The following is an 18,153-nucleotide window of genomic DNA, read 5'->3' on the forward strand; positions in this document are numbered from 1 at the left end:
TAAAGTCACTGAAGTTTTTAATTATTTAACATGGCTATCAAATTTTCAAAAAAAGATTGCGTGAGATTACCCATGATGTTTCTGATTGGCTGGTTGGGCAGGTTTTCAACCATGGGCGTACCTAGCCCTATTTGGTTTCACTAGCCCCCCTAAACATTATTATTTATTTATTTTAATTTTAAATCTACATTTGTTAATTTCTCTTCCTAAAACCCACTAGATGACACTATTTAAAGCATATTTTTCGAGAAAAAAAATCTAATGTGGGAACATGCCCCAGACCCTCCTAGTTTTGCTGGCTCACAGGAAAAATAATAGGTTTTATCTAGGGGTTTAGCCCCCCCAAAAGTGGGAACCTAGATTCGCCCCTGTTTTCAACTCTGTCGTCGATACACTATCAAATCGGCAGAAATCTTCCCTCTGTATGCCTGCGCCTCATCCATTAATTGTAGCCTATATAGCGGGACAATAGAGCTATCCCTTATTTCTCAGCGAGAGAAATTGTTAAAATGCATGAGAAATACAAGGTGCGTGAGACCGTGAGAAATGGTTGAAATGTGTCTCACGGCGAATGCCTGATACTTGAGAGCCCTAGAGCAATACGTGTTCTAAAATAGTACATAGGTTCAAACAAAATGGTATTTAGGTATGGTGGGGCTTATTTGCCACCTGGTATGAGTCCACGAATTGGCTTATTTTACATTTCACTGTATTAAAATGTATACTGTATACTGTATGTGATAATTCAGCATCATAATGAGTAAAACATATGACTTTGGGTTGTCCTCTGAATTTTGACATGGAACTGCATAATATGGTTACGAATTATAAAATATTATACTGCTGTGCATTCCCACAAAGTATGATGCATTATTTGACCTGAAACGTAATGTTTAAAAATGAGAAAAACCCTCTATCCCAACATGCTCCTCTCACAGGAAGTGCTTACGACCTTAAAGTTACGTTTCGTAAACAGAAGACGGCATGGCGAATAAAGATCCAGGTGTAAGTTCTTCTTAACCTATTACACTAATTGTCTCATACATTTCTGGGGGCAGAAATTATAGATGTTTGAAATCCACTGTCAATTGGCATGGCATAAAACGAGTCTATGTCGTAAGTAGACAGTTATCTTATAAGGGTCCACGCATCAGCTAACATTTGCCAAAGCTGCCTTTACACTATAGTCAGTAGTAGGCTAGTAACAGGCGCTTATTAGTTATTACTCAGTATATGATTGGGTCCAAAACCAACTGCATAACGTGCGATTTTAAATGTAGTTAATTTATCAAATCAAGCCAATTTAACTAGCAACAACTTTGAATGAATTTAGGTAAAGTATCTATTCTCGTAGAAAATCAATGGTTGGACCTCTCTTGAAATCTAACGTTGTCATTTTGTTCTAAAAGGCAGTCATAGTAGCTAGCTAGTTATCATCACTCACCCAACTCGTCTGTCACTGATAAGCTAGCTAAGTCACTAATGTTGTCTCGAGTGCTACCTCAGGTGACATAGAATACGGCGTTCGAGGTGTCCCTGGGGGACACCTCGAACCCTGGGGCCTTGGTTTGTGTACTGGAAATAGATTTGGATAACTTTTTGTCTCAATAGGGTCTGTTGCAGCAGCTAAGGCAGATTGCTAGCAGAATGTCCTCTAGTCCAAGAGGTGCTGGACTTGGTGTCAAACTACTTATTGGGGCAGGAGCTCTTGCTTATGGCTTCAAGGAAGCCACATACACAGGTAGCTATTCTGGCCACTAAGTCTTACATGCTGCTTATAGGTATTGAAAGGGGATTCGAGTTTTCTATTTCACGGCAAATAATGGACTTGGTAGCAGTGCTTTCGCCTTTAGCTATATATACCGGTATATGTTTCTGTTTGCTGACTGCATATATTTCAGCTACTTTAATGCTGAGTGTGTATCAGAAACAAAAGAGTAATCGACCCTATGATAGAAGTCAACCTGTCCTTCTTTTTATCTCCTGTGTTTGTTTGACTACCTGTTGAGACCCAGTACACTCTCATTACTGTACATCACCAACATGGTGAAGACATATCAACATCTCTGCCTGTGTGCTCATGTTAAGCATGCACGACACATTATATTGGCCTTCCCATAGATTTCTTGTAGGCCTTGTGAATGATTCCATCGACAGTCATATTATTGTGGAGACTATGTTCTCTGGTCAGTAATGCTTAGAAGCCACTGTGGTGCATCTGATGAAAATGCCGGAGATGATGTACAGATTCAAAGTTGTTTTTTATTGTAAAGTTGAGAGAAATGGTGCTGTTTATATTTGCCTTTATGGGTTCTGCGTGTGTGTGTGTGTGCCTGTGTGTGCCTGTGTGTATATGTGTATATACGTGGTTCTGTAAAGAAACAGCAGACAACGGATGATTAGCATAAAACAATAATAGGCATTTCAACATATATTGCTAGTGAATACCTCACAGCAATAAGAGCCATATTATTACAACATTCTTATAACAACGTTAATGCAGTGACACTACTGTCTATACTGTCTGTTGTTCCACGTAGGAATATCAGCCGCTAAACAGCGCAAGTAAACATGTCGTTTGCTGGCTAACAACGGTTACATAGCCTTGCTACAGTAACCACCACTTCGGCATCAGAAAACACATTTAACTGCTACAATACCGTATCTAACAAACACAGACTCATAACGACATAACGAGACATAACAAGAAGCATCAGAAATACTTACATGTATATGAACGCACACAATACAACATTATTCTATTCTCCTCAATAAACTAATGTCCGCACCAGAAACAAGGCAGTCCACTACTCCCGCCACTGGGTATCGTCAGCGCGAGCATCCCCAAAACCTGCACTCCGATTGGCTGTGCCCGTAGAGCCATAAGGGGTGCATGCACTAACGGCATGACCCAACAGCAGCGAAAGGGCTGTTCACGTGTACAGTCTGAGGGGGCAAAACCATCAGTCCTTCGCAACACATATGCCAAGACTCAGTTGGAATGTTCAATAAGTGAGATTCACGGAGCCTCTTTCCTTAGTGGAAGGTGGCCAGAGGGCCATTATCTTCAACCGGATTGGTGGGATGCAAATGGACACAGTACTGGCTGAGGGGCTACACTTGAAGTACGTCTATCCATAAATGACCCATCATGACTAAATCCATATTTACAGGTTGTTTCAGCCCTTGCAAAGCTGTGGTTGTATAAAAGAGGCTAAATAACATGATTGTGTGAATTAACACTTCATTCTTGTTGACAGGATACCATGGTTTCAGTATCCCATCATCTATGACATCAGAGCAAGACCCAGGAAGATATCTTCCCTCACTGGAAGCAAGGGTATCTTGGGCTTTGTTGTTTTTTTTGAAAAGAGACTTTGGGGGGAACTGTGGGGTGATTGTAAGTGTGCCACAGAAGGTGTTTTTTGTTCTCACTGCTTTGTCCTTGATGAGATTATTGTAACTTCATGTTTTACTTATGTATGTCTTCCTTGATGTTGGGGTAGAAACTCGCTTAGCTTACAGGCCCACAAATACCACACATTTGTATTACATAATGTACACCAATTTCCCCCAGAACAGTATTAAGTCTTACAGCTTGATATAATCAACATCAATCACTTACAGGCCTCTCACAACTGTCGTCCTTGTTTTCCCCCCAGACCTGCAGATGGTGAACATCGCCCTGCGTGTGCTGTCCTGGCCTCTGGCCTCCAACCTGCCCTTAATGTACCAGCAGCTGGGGAAGGACTACGATGAGAGGGTGCTGCCCTCCATCGTCAACGAGGTGCTGAAGAGTGTGGTAGCAAAGTTCAACGCCTCACAGCTCATCACCCAGAGAGCCCAGGTACAGCAATGCTACGAAGGGAACTCCAGGCATGTGGTCTAGTATGGGGAACCGTGCCATCAACTGACACGCCATTTTATTAGACAGTATGCCTATGCCCATTTCACATAGGTTTTCAGTCAAAAGTGCCCTTTTTATCTCTTCGATCAAGCCAGTTAAATAGCTGTTCACACAGGGGTACTGGGAGGCTCCATGGTGCATGATGTCAGTCCCATCTACACAGTGCTTGTAGACACAGTTACTGATGGCGAGATATGTATTCTGGTACAGGTGTCTCTGCTCATCAGGCGAGAGCTCTATGAGCGGGCAAAGGACTTCAACATCATCCTTGATGACGTGGCCATCACCGAGCTGAGCTTCAGCAGGGAGTATACTGCTGCGGTGGAGGCCAAGCAAGTTGGTGAGCTCTTCCACGCACACACATTACTCACTCTAACTAGACCTCTGTCACTGCCACTAACATGTTAGTACACATTGGGTCAGTGGCCTTAAAGACCCCAACCACTTCAAACCACAGGGAGTTAGGGGAGGTGATGTTTTGCAGTGGTTCCCAATCCTGGTCCTCAGAGAACCCTTGTCCTGCATGTTTTAGATGTTTCCCTGCTCCAACCTCCAACACACCTGATTCAAATGAATGGGTCGTTATCCCCGGGGGGGGGGGGGGGGGGGGGGGGGGGGGGGGGGGTCCCTTAAGACCAGGGTTGGGAGGTCCCTTAAGACCAGGGTTGGGAACCACTGATGTTTTGTGTGTGTTACCACCTGCACTGTGGTGTCCTTGCACCCCCAGCCCAGCAGGAGGCGCAGAGGGCCCAGTTCTACGTGGAGAAAGCCAAGCAGGACCAGAGACAGAAGATCATCCAAGCTGAGGGAGAAGCTCAGGCTGCCAAAATGGTGAGCTCCCTCATCTCTCCTCACCAGCCTCTGTGATGGGAGTCGGAGTACTTGCACTGGCCCGGGCTCTGTTCAGCTTGATCTGAAGTCAACCAATATGTTTAGCTTTAACAGTGTAAATGGACTTCAGTTTTAGTTCTCAATTTTAGACAATTAGGATTAATTTAAATGAGCATGTAAGGACATGCAATAGTCACTTACGAAAACAACAAAAGTTATGATTCCATTCTGTGTGAACTGTGGCTATTTGTAGCAATTTGTCCTAAAACAATTAACCTAAATCCTTGTCTGAAAGCTTTATCTTTATCTAAATCTTTGTAATTGTTAAAACCATTTCTTACAGTATGAACAGCTATCTCTGGCAAGATCAAGAAGATAGGAAAATTGGCTAGCAGTCATTGACACAGTGTTCTCAAAAAGCAGTCGGTCTCCATCTGTTATTTACGCAGCAGAATCTGAGCTGGTCAGTGTTCAGTATGACCACTATGAGGCATCACTGTCACAGAACCTCACTCTCACATCATCAAAAAACCTGTACTGGGTTATTTTTGTCTTTATGCTCAGTAGAAGATTATATGAATTGGAAAATCTTGCCTTAACTTTTGCACAACTGAGGGACTTGAATGCAGACAGTGGGAGGCTCGCAGTTGGAATCCAAAGTCTTGTCAAACCTGCAAGGAATCTACAGGTTATGTTATGTATTTTTCAACTTTTTTTTTATGTTTCTTTGTTTGACAGTTGGGAGAGGCAGTGAAAAAGAACCCTGGTTACCTGAAACTCCGGAAAATCAGGGCAGCCCAGAACATAGCAAAGACGGTATGACTATAGCTGGAGAAAATCAGTAATAATACTGTTTACCCCACTAGAACTACATGGTGCATTATGCACATTTCTATGGCGTGTACTCTACAGGAAAAAAAACTATTGTTGAATATGGTTAAGGCTTTATCATATTGACAGATGATTGCATAAAACGTATTGTGTTGACGCATGACTTGTAAGATTGGTGTGTTTAAAAATAATTCTGCATTTTAAGCTGAAATGTATTTACATACTATAAAAGGCTACTATTATCACCTGTAGTATAGATCAGTTACCGGTGCACTTGTTTGAAAGTGTCCTTACCATTCATATCGTTGTAGCCATAGTTTCTAGCATTTATATAACTTTCTCTCTTCGTGATCTCAGTTGTAATGGTTTCATATGAACCAGTTTATATTGTATATTTCTGTTTGATCACTAGGTGGCAACATCACAGAATAAGGTGAACCTTAGTGCAGACAGCCTGGTTTTGAACCTACAAGATAACTTGAGCTTCAACAAGTAAGTTCAAAGATTTATTTGCTTTAATATTCCAGCATCCAATGGATACACTTTATAGAATGCACTCATCATTATGTTTACGGTATAATATAATCCTTATCTTTCACAGACATGATCATAGATGCAAAACTGCACTTTGACAACCTCCGCTGTTGGTAGAAAAAGATCATTCTAAAACGCACTCTTTCTCTTTCAGTTTGACGTTGCAGAAGTAAAATAAAGCATCTCTGAAGAGTGTATGCATTCCTCATGTCACGTTTGAGCCATCTCTGTAGATCACGTTTCACTCCTTCACTTCAGTGGTGCTGAACACAGGTCCTGGGGGAGACCCATGTTTACAGGTTGTCAGCCCAGATGTTGTCAGTGAATAAGGCCCAATTTGTGTTGTTAAGGACTGATTTCTGGGATCATGTTACAAAAGTAAGCCTGGTTTACCTCAATCATAATTGCCAGGTTTTTAAAGATGAACTGAACTAATTTCCTTATTACAGTGCCTCAATCTTGTTGGGTTTAAGCAAGGTACCATAATGGCAGTAAATCAAGTGATTTCTCTCCATCAGTGTTGTCACTACACGCCTGCCTTGAATGAATTAGTCTCACAGAACAACCTATTTGGGTCTACTTTGTCCTATGAACAAAGGGAATTGACATCATCTATAGTTAGCTACATTTGGGGGGGGGGTGACAGGAGCAGCAGGGTCATATTGCAAAGAGATCTTTTCCCCCCTCTGGCCATCTGGGAGGATGCTATGTTTAAATATTCATGAAGTGAAGGGGGTTGGGAGAGGGAAGGAGTTTGGGATTGGCTCCCGCCAATTTATCACGCTGAGCCTTAGCCAACCAGGTGTGACTGTATTGTTTGAATGATACAGAGAAGAAAGTTTTATTATATATGAGGTGAGAATTGATGATGTGATGTGAATTCAGGTGTGAAACCCCCCAAAATTCAATAAAATAACCCTGCTTACGCTACACCCAATCCGGCTCTTAACTGACTTTCATGCAAACATCCAACACACTAATGACTGTTACATATTTAATCACAGCTGATTTTGCGTTAAAGAAATACCAACACTTTTCACATGCCCTAGTGGAAGGTTACCTCGTCATTTCATCTCTGTGGCTTCAGTTTGTCTGCAGAGCATCAAGGGTGATTTGCTAATAGGAGGATGGTTACTTTTGCAGCTTGGAGATACTGTAGTGAACTCAAACACATACACAGGACTCCCCTTCCAACATCACTCTTTCTGCAGAACATAAACAAAGACAGATTAATGTTCAGTTGGTCCATCTCCATGGAAACACTAACCTCACACTGTGACCAGCATTGGGCCGGTAGTCATGGCGATCTTCCGCCACCCTTTGTCGGAGTGCTAGATCTGCCCCGGTCGCTGTAGCGCACTGCAATGCAGTTATATGTCGTCTTTTTTCTATCGGGGAAGTTTTACACTTCCCATGTAACGCATTCACATGTCAACTGTCTGTGCCTCTAAAGCAATCCTCCCTTACCTATGTTTCCCTTTTAAATGTTTTCCCCCTGAAGACTGTTAGGGAGACTGCAATCTGACTATAGCCCATTAGCGAGCAATGACACTGTCTGTTTTGGGTGTGAACTGACTGCATAGGACTTGCCGGGGTGACAGCTTTACTGGTGTCATAATGTTCTCATAACAGATGGGATGTTGAGATTACTTGTGCACTTTGCTGTGAACTGGTGGCATGTCCTTGCTGATGCCGCAGTCTCCAGGGATCCAGAATATGGCCTTTCTCTTCTATTTGTGACAGGTTTTTCACCAGAGAAGGTAATACGGAGGGGACACACTTCAGGCTTATGACAAATCATTTGCCATCAGGCTTGGGCCATGGCTGAAGATCATTACTAAGCAGAGCAACCTTGTAATGTCAGCATCCATTTCTCAAGAGAGACTGTCTTTATCAAGTCAAACTCTGATTTCCTGTATCCTTTAGGAGACGACTAGATTATCGATGATCTGGCATGGGGCTCTGAACATTGAGCTCCCAGCAGGTTTGATAAATATGTGCCACTCGTCGTTGGAGAGGCCCACTTGATTTGCTGAGCAGATTTGGCTGATTACCCTGCTTCTGTTTAATGGTTAGCCTCATTAAAGAGTCTAAGGGGAATAGGAAAATCTTGCCCTAGTTCACAAAACGTTCTTCATGCTTGTTTTTTTCTCATTTTCATTTAGAGACCTTTTACCTACCCGCAAAACTTGACTGACTCAGAATGATCATCTATGCAAGCTTGGCATTTTCCAGCAACCTGATTAACTAAACAACTTTAGTCATAAAACAGTGCTTTAAGCTTTGATGTTTCTTATGATCTTTTTGGTACAATTCATCTGGTACAATGCATAAAATGGAAACATTTATATAAATAAAAAAAATAGGGGTCACTTTTCCAATAAAGATTTTTTATAATAATACTTAAATTTCATCATTCAAGTTGCATATAGATAAAAGTTCATACAAGCAAGAAAAAAAAAACTACCGTTGAGGTAACTACTTTACAAATTCCAGTTCAGGCCGATACATGTGAACCAGAACATGATGACAGTTCACCTTATAGCCTCAGGTTCATACTTGGCCATTACATTTTAATCCCTTCTCTTTGTTTGAAGAGTAATTACTATTCTCACACTCAGTTCAATGAGGACAAGCAAGAGAGCTATAAACAGCTTAAGGCTAAGTCTTCAGTGCTCCTGTTTCAGCTTCATGATACAGAATGAGGGGAAACTTGAACCTCTTTGCAGAGCTGTTTAAAGTCAAGCAGCCCATACTGTTATGGTTGGGCCAGAACTGGCCTCTCACTACTTCCTGTTTCTTTATGTGACTCAGGAAGTAGATCTCGATGTTACTCTCTGGAAACCTAAACTCTCTGCCTCTGCATAGTTTTTTTGAATTTGGTGGGTTGATTTAAGTCAAAAGACTGAACAAAAAATGTATAATAAGTATATTATGACCCTTTCTGATATTCACATGACCTACATTGAGCTACTTCCTGGATTGTGTACTAATGTTAGTAACTGTCTGCCATTAATGCTTTACAATGTGAAAGGTCTTATTTCCCTAAATTCACCACCTGGTCATGAATAACAAAACAAGTAAACCGTAGCTTACTTTCTACTGAGAAAGGAACAGAAAGAGCATAAACAAAATAAACACTGATAGACCTCTTGAAACGGTTGATGGACCGAAACTTCCTCATTCTTTACATTTTTGCCCTGAATGTATCTCAGATATTGGCTTACGACTCAGAGGGAATGGGAGTGTTTTTTCAAGTTTCCTACAGCAACCACAGTTTCATTTTTGTTTCAACAGCATTATCTTGGATAGGTGAAGAATAATAGGTTAGGACATTGGAATGGGAAATTTGCTCTGATCCCTGTTCCAAAGACCAGTGTTTCCTAGCAGCCTGTATCTCCTCATGTGTGCCTTTGTGTGGGGTGTGAATGTTTGTGTAGTGTGCATGTGTGTGTAATGTGCATGTGTGTGTAGTGTGTATGTGTGTGGAGTGTGTTTATGTTTGTTTTCAGGACATAGCCCAGCCCACACATCACTCTTCATCCACTCCTTGTTCCCGCTTTCCCAAGTCCTCAACCCGCCTCTCTCCATTTTGAGACTTCTTCTCAAGCAAGCCCATGTATGGTATGCGATGGATAAGTAGAGGGGGAGGAGAAAATGGGATGGATGTTTCAAATCTCCAGTGAGGAAACGTAACTGGGAGCAACAATTTTCCTGAAATCCATCCAAATTCAGATTTGTTGTTGTTATGCAATTATGCAAGTTTCTGTGTGTGTGTGAGAAAGATGGGGTTTGTGTTCAAATTGCTGTATTTTTGTATTTAAAATCATAATATTTAAGATAGTACTATGGAAAATCAAAACATTGAGTTAGGCTATGTGTTATACATAATAAATTACTTTTTTGTCATGTAGTTTATCCAACACAATTTTTTTAATAATGCTGTCTGAAAAAAGAATAGACGTTTGAGGAAGCAAAATATTGCTCCAGATCCAGTTCTAGATTGAGATCCGCTCCACATTTCATGTTTATTTTTGCTATCCTCGGTTCAGATTTCACTGTCCTTTTCTCCTAGGTCCGCCATTTCACGTTGCTTGAAAGGGGTTTTCGCAAGTCGTGTCATGGAAGAACACAATAAAACGGTCTTTGTTTTCACGGCGACGGTGATGCTCAAAATGTGTCACTTCACTGGCCTAGTGGCCTATAATCATTTGATCAATCCATTGGTAAACATGGATAGTAAAGCAACATTTTAATAACCCAAAATATATAGATTATGGCATGGATAAAGATAGATGTAATTTAATTTCCCTTAATGCCAAACAAAAAAACTAAACCCAAAGGTGCATACAAGTTGTAATGTGTGCATCTTTTAAACCTGAATCCAGAACAACAATGTACAGACCCCTAATGTAGCCAAGAGAAGGTGAATCTTAGCACTTTAGATAATGACCCAACTACCTTTTGATGAAGGAAGGGGTAACAGGCAGAGTAGATTCTAGTTTTAATTCACATCCGTTGAAATATAGGATTTAGCCTACTATTAAAACATGAAATGTATAATATTCTCAAATAAAATCATGGCAGGTATGTCTAAATACAGTTTAGTCCAATGTAACAGCCAGCCACAATACCTACAATACTATGGTAAACTGCCTGAGATATTGGGATAGCTCAAATGTATAAATCTGGAGAAAAAGGGGCTGATAGGTGTACTTTATGTTAATGCGATCTCTTCAAAAGTTTAGGAAGTGCTGAGTAGACCACCAGCCATTTCCCTGTCATTGTCATGGATAGAGTTGAGCAAAGTCATCAACAATACAAAGGAAAATCATGACTTTGATAGAGAAACCCAGAGAGCCTATAGTTTGCATGATTTGTATACATTGCCAGGTGAATGACCATGGTGGTTGTAAGGTTAACAACGTTACAGATATGGATAGTGTACATCGCTCTCTTCCATTTATTTTTGGAAAAACTGTAAATCAGTAACTCTCTTTGCATTTGTTGTGTTAGTGCCCTGTCAGAAGAGGTTGTATTTCATTGTTTTGACTTCTGCATCCTGTTTAGTGGGATGGACAACACTATCATCCTTAATAAGAGATTGATATTTGTGGATATTTTGTTTTGATATGGATAATTGCAATGCAATCTCAACCCCATGAGGCTCACCAAGTTGGATGGACGCTAGATGGCAGCAAGTGACCCAAAAGATGTAGTCTTTTTTTAAGTTTTCAAAGAGCAAACATGAAAGGGATCTTCTGAGCCAAAGGCCACCATGTCAATATATTTCAAATCTTCTTCTTTATTTCAGTTGGTTACAGATCTGCAGTGGATTAATAATAAAGTAAATATTGCATTTATGAAATTGTAGTGACCTGTAACTTTGTCATACATCATTCATTCATGGCAATGTAATTGGTTTGAAAACACTCTGTAGGATTCAGCCAACTTCTGTCCTCCTTTGACATAGGGAATATTTGAGGCATTTAACTCAGGTAGCTATATGTCTGTCCATTTTTGCATGACGTGCCACACAGAGATTATTGATACGGATTCATTTATTTATGGTACTACATGTAGTTTAATCTACATATACAATATCTTGCCACAAGATGGTGATAAAGTATTTTAACAGCAGGTGAAGTAGTCACCTTTGAAAAAAGGCAGGTGGGTTTGCATTAGGCACCCAATCTGGAATTGTTTTGTTTTATTCACCGTATCAAACATGCATCTAAATAAATGTGCCTACTAAAAGGTTGGGACGTGTGTAGTCTGTACCTAATTATATGATCATACAAAATTATTTAAAAGGTAGCTTTTATGATGACTGTTGACAATGTTAAATGTAACAGTCATGTATTTGTGCAATTTTGTACTGTAATCTTTATTTGTCAGAAAGGATACAAATATATGTAACTTGGAGAAGTACAGAAAATAAGTCTTCTAAAATCTAATGGTTTGTGATGTTATTTCACTCATCACATAATGAACATGCTATAAATTCTAGTTAACTGATACAGATATATCTAGTTTGGTGCCCCATCTGTATTAGATAATCTAATTGTAAATCCAGACAAACAAGCTGTAGAGATCAATATTTAAACGTGTGTAATGGGCCACGACATAAGACCTGAGAAAGACATCTGTTTTGCTCAACTGGCTAAATACGCTTAGAGTGTGTGTGCGCGGCATCTGTGTGCCTGTCGAATTATTAATATATGTATATATGTGTGAGTTTCTGTAGGAGACAGAGAGAGAGGGAAAGGGGGGGGGGGGGTAGAAATATTATGTCCAGATGGATAGGTTTGAAAATGTGTGAGTGTAGTATCATAGCAAGGTCAGTGATGTTAGACATTCCAACCATAAGCCTCCATTTGACCTTGTGACCTCTGCCCTGAGTTTGATCTAAAGGGCATCGGCTTAGTGTGCCAAACCCCTACAGACAATGTAAAGACAGTAAACCCATTTTATTGACTCTCCTAATCTTTACAACGTGTTGTTTTAGCAGCTAAGTACTCTATTATATCTGAGTAGAAAAAATCTATGATTTAATCTGTCATTTTGTTAGGTTCTTCTTGCTAAATAGATAATTTGATACAAATATATATAAAGGCTCTCTGACAACAAACCCCAACTCATTATCCAGCGATATTTTGGACTGGAGCTGCAGCTACTCATGCAGATAAACAATAATGTGCTCTTAAATTCTCTCCGGGAAGTCAGTGTGAATCAACTCCTTAGTGAGCTGGCAGGGAGTTGTTTCAGATTCAGAATTGACGAAGATTCAGAAACCCTCTCAAGATGTGGTCAACTCTGTGACTCATTAACAAACTCTCTCAAACCCTGAATTCAGTGAGCCATACATGTAATAAACTTTGGAGGGGAAAAAATCAAATTATTTCAATAGGTTAGAACAAATAAACATCTTCTCATTGGGAAAGAGCGAGCACCACTAAGGTTAAGGCCTTAATGCAGGGTGCCCAGTCCATTTCTTGCAGGTCTTACCCTCTCTCTCAAACTTTCTTTATAAAAAAGGAAAAGTCATCTATCAAAAAAAGAATTAAAACATAAACCCTCCCACAACACTACCGCTTAAGAATAACAGGAGAAACAATTCCTGCTGTCTATTACTTGTCTGTCTGTGAGTGAAAGAGGATAGGCTATGTGGAGGGGCTGATGTGGAGCCTATGGTAAAACTGACTGGAGAAGGCTGGGGGAGGCAATTAACCAGGAAGTCATGTGGGTGAGGTTGCGGGGGAGGGTTCAATCTCTGCAGGGGTTCTCTTAGGAATGAAGGGGAGTTTCTTCAATAAAAGATCTGGATGTTGTCCTTGTCTAAAAAAAAAACATCTTAAATGTGAGTTATACAGTAGTTTGTTTTAACTCCATACACTTCATTTACTTTTTTGACAGAAAAACACAGATTTTAAGATAGAGGTTTTCTTCTGTCATGGTTCTTTAAACAGAAAAACGTAATTGTTAAACAAAAATACTATATTTTTCAAGAAGCATACACAACACTACCTTCCTTCCTGATAGATAGAGTCTGATCATCTACTCTCCCTCTTCAAACTTTTTGGTGTCCTCATTCAAAAACCCTCCCCTCTAAATGCAAAATACTTTAGCATTCACCACCAGTGAATTCTGTCCATGGCATATGGACGAATACTATGCAAGACACAGAAGCTTTTAAGTGGATTACAGTCATTGGCCTGAATTAAGTTTGCTTGGTGGTCAGGTTTTACATCAGTTGAGCATAACATTTATGTTTATTTATACTGTGCAATAATTTACATTTATTCACTGTTGACTGTCAGTCAAGAACACATTGAAGACTGTGTAAGTGATTTATTTATCATGTGCACAGTGTAACATAAGGTCATCCTGGACAATGAAATTCATAAGCAGTTACAGGATAAATGGTTACATCTACAAGACCTTATAGCACTTCTACAAACATGGTTTGTACAGCATTAACCAGTTCTTTCCTATTTCTTAAAGATGTGGCCCCTTAGCTTGCATCAGCACTAGAGCGCCATCTGTAAATGTTTAGGGCTCGTTACACTGAAAGCTGAATACAAATGTGATATGTGATCCATTTACGAGATGATTCTCAGGGGCTTTTGATGCAACTTAATATTTTATGAGGTTTCTTATTATTATCTGCTTCATCAACCAAAGTAAAATTCATACACTCAGTGTTTCACTGACCTTTTGCTGAAAGTGCTTATACTTGGAATATACTGCTTATACTGGAAAATAGTACCATTTGGACAGTGTTGGTACGTTGATTGAAAAGGTGAAAGAGGAAAACAGCTTTGATGGTCATCAGAGCACAACACATGAAGTCTATGTGGGGACAAATACTTTACCCCACTAGCTAGTGTTTGAGTCTTCCACAAGCTATTGTTAACAATAATATCCTATTATAATAGCTACAGGCACATCTTCAGTGGTATTTAGTTTTCAAGTTAATGCATTTCCAACAAAGGAAGTACCTTAATGGTGTTTTCAAATGGTGCATGCTTAAAAGGGGGTGGGGTCTACAAGACACAGGCAAGTGTTACTGTACTGTATATAAAGGTTAGAGAAAGGTGGTGGGGGGGGGGGGGAGTTAATAGGGGAGGGTGTGGGTAAACTACTGGTATTTTAAACATCATCTAAAATCAAACAAATGTTTGTACTTAATCTTATATGTCTAAATATTCATATCTGACACAGCACTTTTTAAAATCCACATATCATCCACAATCTAACACAGATAAACATTTTCAGACTCCACACTGCCCTGAAATGCATTCACACCCATGCACCTACCCAAACCACTTTTTTTTCTCCTATTCTTCGATGCGTGAAAATCCATTCCCTGATGAATACGGCTTGGAAGTAAATGGGCAAATTATTCAGGAGGATTATGGAGACTCTTTACGTATGATGTTGTTTTCTTATCTTTAACTCAATCCCGACTGTCTCAGCATGCTCTTCAAGCATAACTCTAATGCTAAGTACTGAGCCTCAGGGTAAGGATTCATAAAAACCTGCAGAGACACCTTTTTAAAAACTGTGCCTTGAAGTTACATACGGCCACGGCATTCACTCACACGTGGGTGCACACACTCATCAAACTGGTATTTCATGTCACTTCTAAGTTAAGTCTGCGGTTATTCCAGCCCTTTTGCCAGTGTGATCCATACATCATTTTATTTTGTCTTTGTGTATTCATTATTTAAAGAATAATTGTTTATCTCACCTGGTTAACACTACAAACTTATCTTGACCCACCCTCTGATCACCTGTACTGTCCATCTGTCTACATTGCACTACCCACCCCCCACTCCCCCACATCTATCTATCTGCATCCCAATCACATTTCCCCCATCCATCCCTTCACTCTTTTACCCTCTCTATCTCTCACTCTCTTTCGCTCCTTCACTCTTTCTCATCTCTCCCCTCTCCTTCTCTCTCATATCCTTTTGTTGGTTTGCCTTCTTTCCTCTTTGACCTTGAAGAGGTCTGAGTCAGGCACTACTTAAGTGCAGGTGTGACACACACACACAGGTGTTTATCAGTGCAAGAGCAGAAAGAGAGAGACAGATGTGTTCTGTTAGCTTTATGGAGCAAAACCGCTTCACAGCCAAGCTTGTCTCTTTTCCAGTTCTCCTCCATCCACCCTATGTAATGTTATACATCAGGCATAACGCCCTTGTCCAAGCAATCGATTGAGAAAGGGAGGTGGAGAGCAGGATGGGTAAGGGAGGGAAAGGAAATAGATCACAAGATGATGAGAGGGCGAAGAGGAGGAGACAGACCAGCAAGAAAGGGGAGGGGAGCGAGGTAGAGAAGACAGAAAGACAAGCGAGACTAGAAGGAACAGAGAGGAAGAGAGTGTGTATATATGTGTGTGTGTGTGTGTGTGTGTGTGTGTGTGTGTGTGTGTGTGTGTGTGTGTGTGTGTGTGTGTGTGTGTGTGTGTGTGTGTGTGTGTGTGTGTGTGTGAAAGAGAGAGAGAGAGAGAGTGGGAGACAGTTACGTAGAGAGGAAGAAGGGAACAGAGGGGGAGGGGGAGATGAGATGATAAAGCAATCTGAAAGAGGAGAGAGACAGCTAGTGATTGAGGGAGAGCTAGCTATGAAGAGCGAGGGATGAAACTGGAAAAAATGAAGTCAGACCAAGACGTGTGGGAGAGACTGAGATTGCAGAAGAGAGAAGGCTGGGAGAATTTCCCAGCAAGATAGTGGGACAGAGAAAGACAGGGGGGGGGGGGGTTGATAGAGAAGGTGAAACAGAGAAAGAGGAAGAGCTTGAGGAAAGAGAAAGAGCAATGAAGACAGAGAGAAAAGGCTGAAGAGAGAGAAAAGGCTGAAGACAGAGAGAAAAGGCTGAAGACAGAGAGAAAAGGCTGAAGACAGTAGAATGCCAAAAGTACTACAGTTAACTAGCCCAAAAAATCAGGACACAAAAGCCATGAGTCCTGTTAAACTTTTGATACAGGATACTGGTATTTTACAACAACCCACACTGATTTAATTTGCAACCACTATTTGAAGGTATACCTCAGAATAGGATGACTGGTTTGCAAGTAAGTTTAGAATTGTGGTCCTCTTTATGTACTGTGCTACATGCACCAGAGAGTGGGTCTTTTAACATGAATCTGTTGTGAGAGGAAGTTGATGTCAGAATATCGTTTCTTCCTATTAGTCTCTGGTTCCTCTTAATGTGCAGAGTGGGGGATAACCACATACGTACACACCCACACAAACACACAGTCAGGTAACACATCCTCTTATCTCCAATATAACACTCAGTGTCCTTTCTCATTGACAATAGCCTAAATGGTTTTCAGTGTTCATTTTGTTGTCCATGTAAACTGTATGTTGCTAGTATTGTTAGTCCACTGGGCTTGTAACTCATGTTTTGACCTCTTGACTGGCCCAAACTGTACATAGAGTGACATTTGCATGTGTATGCTAGTCTAATACGCCACCAATGTTAAATTAACATAAGCCCCAGTCGGTCTGATCAACTCGAACATAAAGTTATTCGTATCACATTAAGTGTTTAAAACAAAATGAAATACCATTTAGTTGGGTCCAAACCAGTGATTGCTATACTCAAAATGCCGCACTAGAGGGCGAGCATATAACATCTAACAATCCAACCCACTATATAAAATGATATCATGTTTCTTCTGGTTTAAGGCATCAACTCAAAAACATAGATAGTACCGCTGGACTAGTGCTGCTCCCCCAACCGTCGACATCGCAGAGACAGGTTTACACATGCACTCCTGCTCGGCCTAGCCTACTATAGAGAAAGGCAGCTATGGATTCTCAGGTGGTAGGAGTGTGAACCGAGGTATCTGCTCTGCAAATCCAACCGGTGAGAAGCACGAAGGAAAATGTTCCAGTTTATGTCAAATTGATTCGGAGGAATTATTATCCCTGAAAGTGCTCTCTAGACTTGTTCGACGTCATCGGAAAGTTGTTCGCATTTAAAGGCTAGCCTATATTACAGTTAAACACAGCTGAATTCGAATGTATTATATTAATATATAATATAGATTGTATGTTTCAGTGTTTAATTGTTTTAATGGATTATTACTTGGCTGTGTTATTCAATATGTTAATATATGTTCATCTGGATATTTGCAGATGTAAATCACCTGGCCCAAAAAGTTGTAGGTCTTTGACATAGGCCTATAATCACACCTATAAATATCTATCTTTCATCTTTTCTCCTTCTAAAACCTATTCTAAAAAGTGCACACATGCATAAGGGGATTATGAACGTGGGGATTATGAACGTGGAGCCATGACAGTCGGTAGTACTTTTAAATTAAGGGGCAAAAATGTAACACTGTAGACTTTTATTGTGCATGCATAGTGTACAAATCCATAATCCAGATCCTCTTCCAATGCTTATCAACAACCATTTCTATACCCTTGAAATGATTGACTTTCATAGTGACCAATCGTTGCGCTCGAGGCGTCAAGTGAGTGTTAAATCTATGTATTCAACCAATCGGGTGTCTTTGCTGCCAGATAATG

General features: G+C 40.4%; 1 protein-coding gene across 1 annotated transcript; it reads left to right on the forward strand.

Moving 5' to 3' along the window:
• The first annotated feature begins 976 nt into the window (after positions 1-976).
• phb2a (prohibitin 2a) lies at positions 977-8,337 on the forward strand. The gene is made up of 10 exons (XM_047028548.1): positions 977-1,005; positions 1,612-1,741; positions 3,041-3,125; positions 3,261-3,340; positions 3,663-3,847; positions 4,118-4,247; positions 4,635-4,738; positions 5,477-5,554; positions 5,982-6,061; positions 6,258-8,337. The coding sequence occupies exons 1-10, from the start codon at positions 985-987 to the stop codon at positions 6,274-6,276; spliced, it is 912 nt and encodes a 303-aa protein (XP_046884504.1). The 5' UTR covers positions 977-984; the 3' UTR covers positions 6,277-8,337.
• The last annotated feature ends 9,816 nt before the right edge of the window (positions 8,338-18,153 follow it).

The sequence above is a fragment of the Hypomesus transpacificus genome, chromosome 10, assembly GCF_021917145.1.
Source record: "Hypomesus transpacificus isolate Combined female chromosome 10, fHypTra1, whole genome shotgun sequence".
NCBI classification, from domain to species: Eukaryota; Metazoa; Chordata; class Actinopteri; order Osmeriformes; family Osmeridae; genus Hypomesus; species Hypomesus transpacificus.

Excerpts from the sequence above, each read along its gene's own strand:
- phb2a (XM_047028548.1), top strand. The coding sequence starts at position 985 with ATGGCGAATAAAGATCCAGGT. Across the intron at positions 1,742-3,040 it reads CAAGGAAGCCACATACACAG|TGGAAGGTGGCCAGAGGGCC; the intron begins GTAGCTATTCTG and ends CTCTTTCCTTAG. Across the intron at positions 4,248-4,634 it reads GGTGGAGGCCAAGCAAGTTG|CCCAGCAGGAGGCGCAGAGG; the intron begins GTGAGCTCTTCC and ends TTGCACCCCCAG.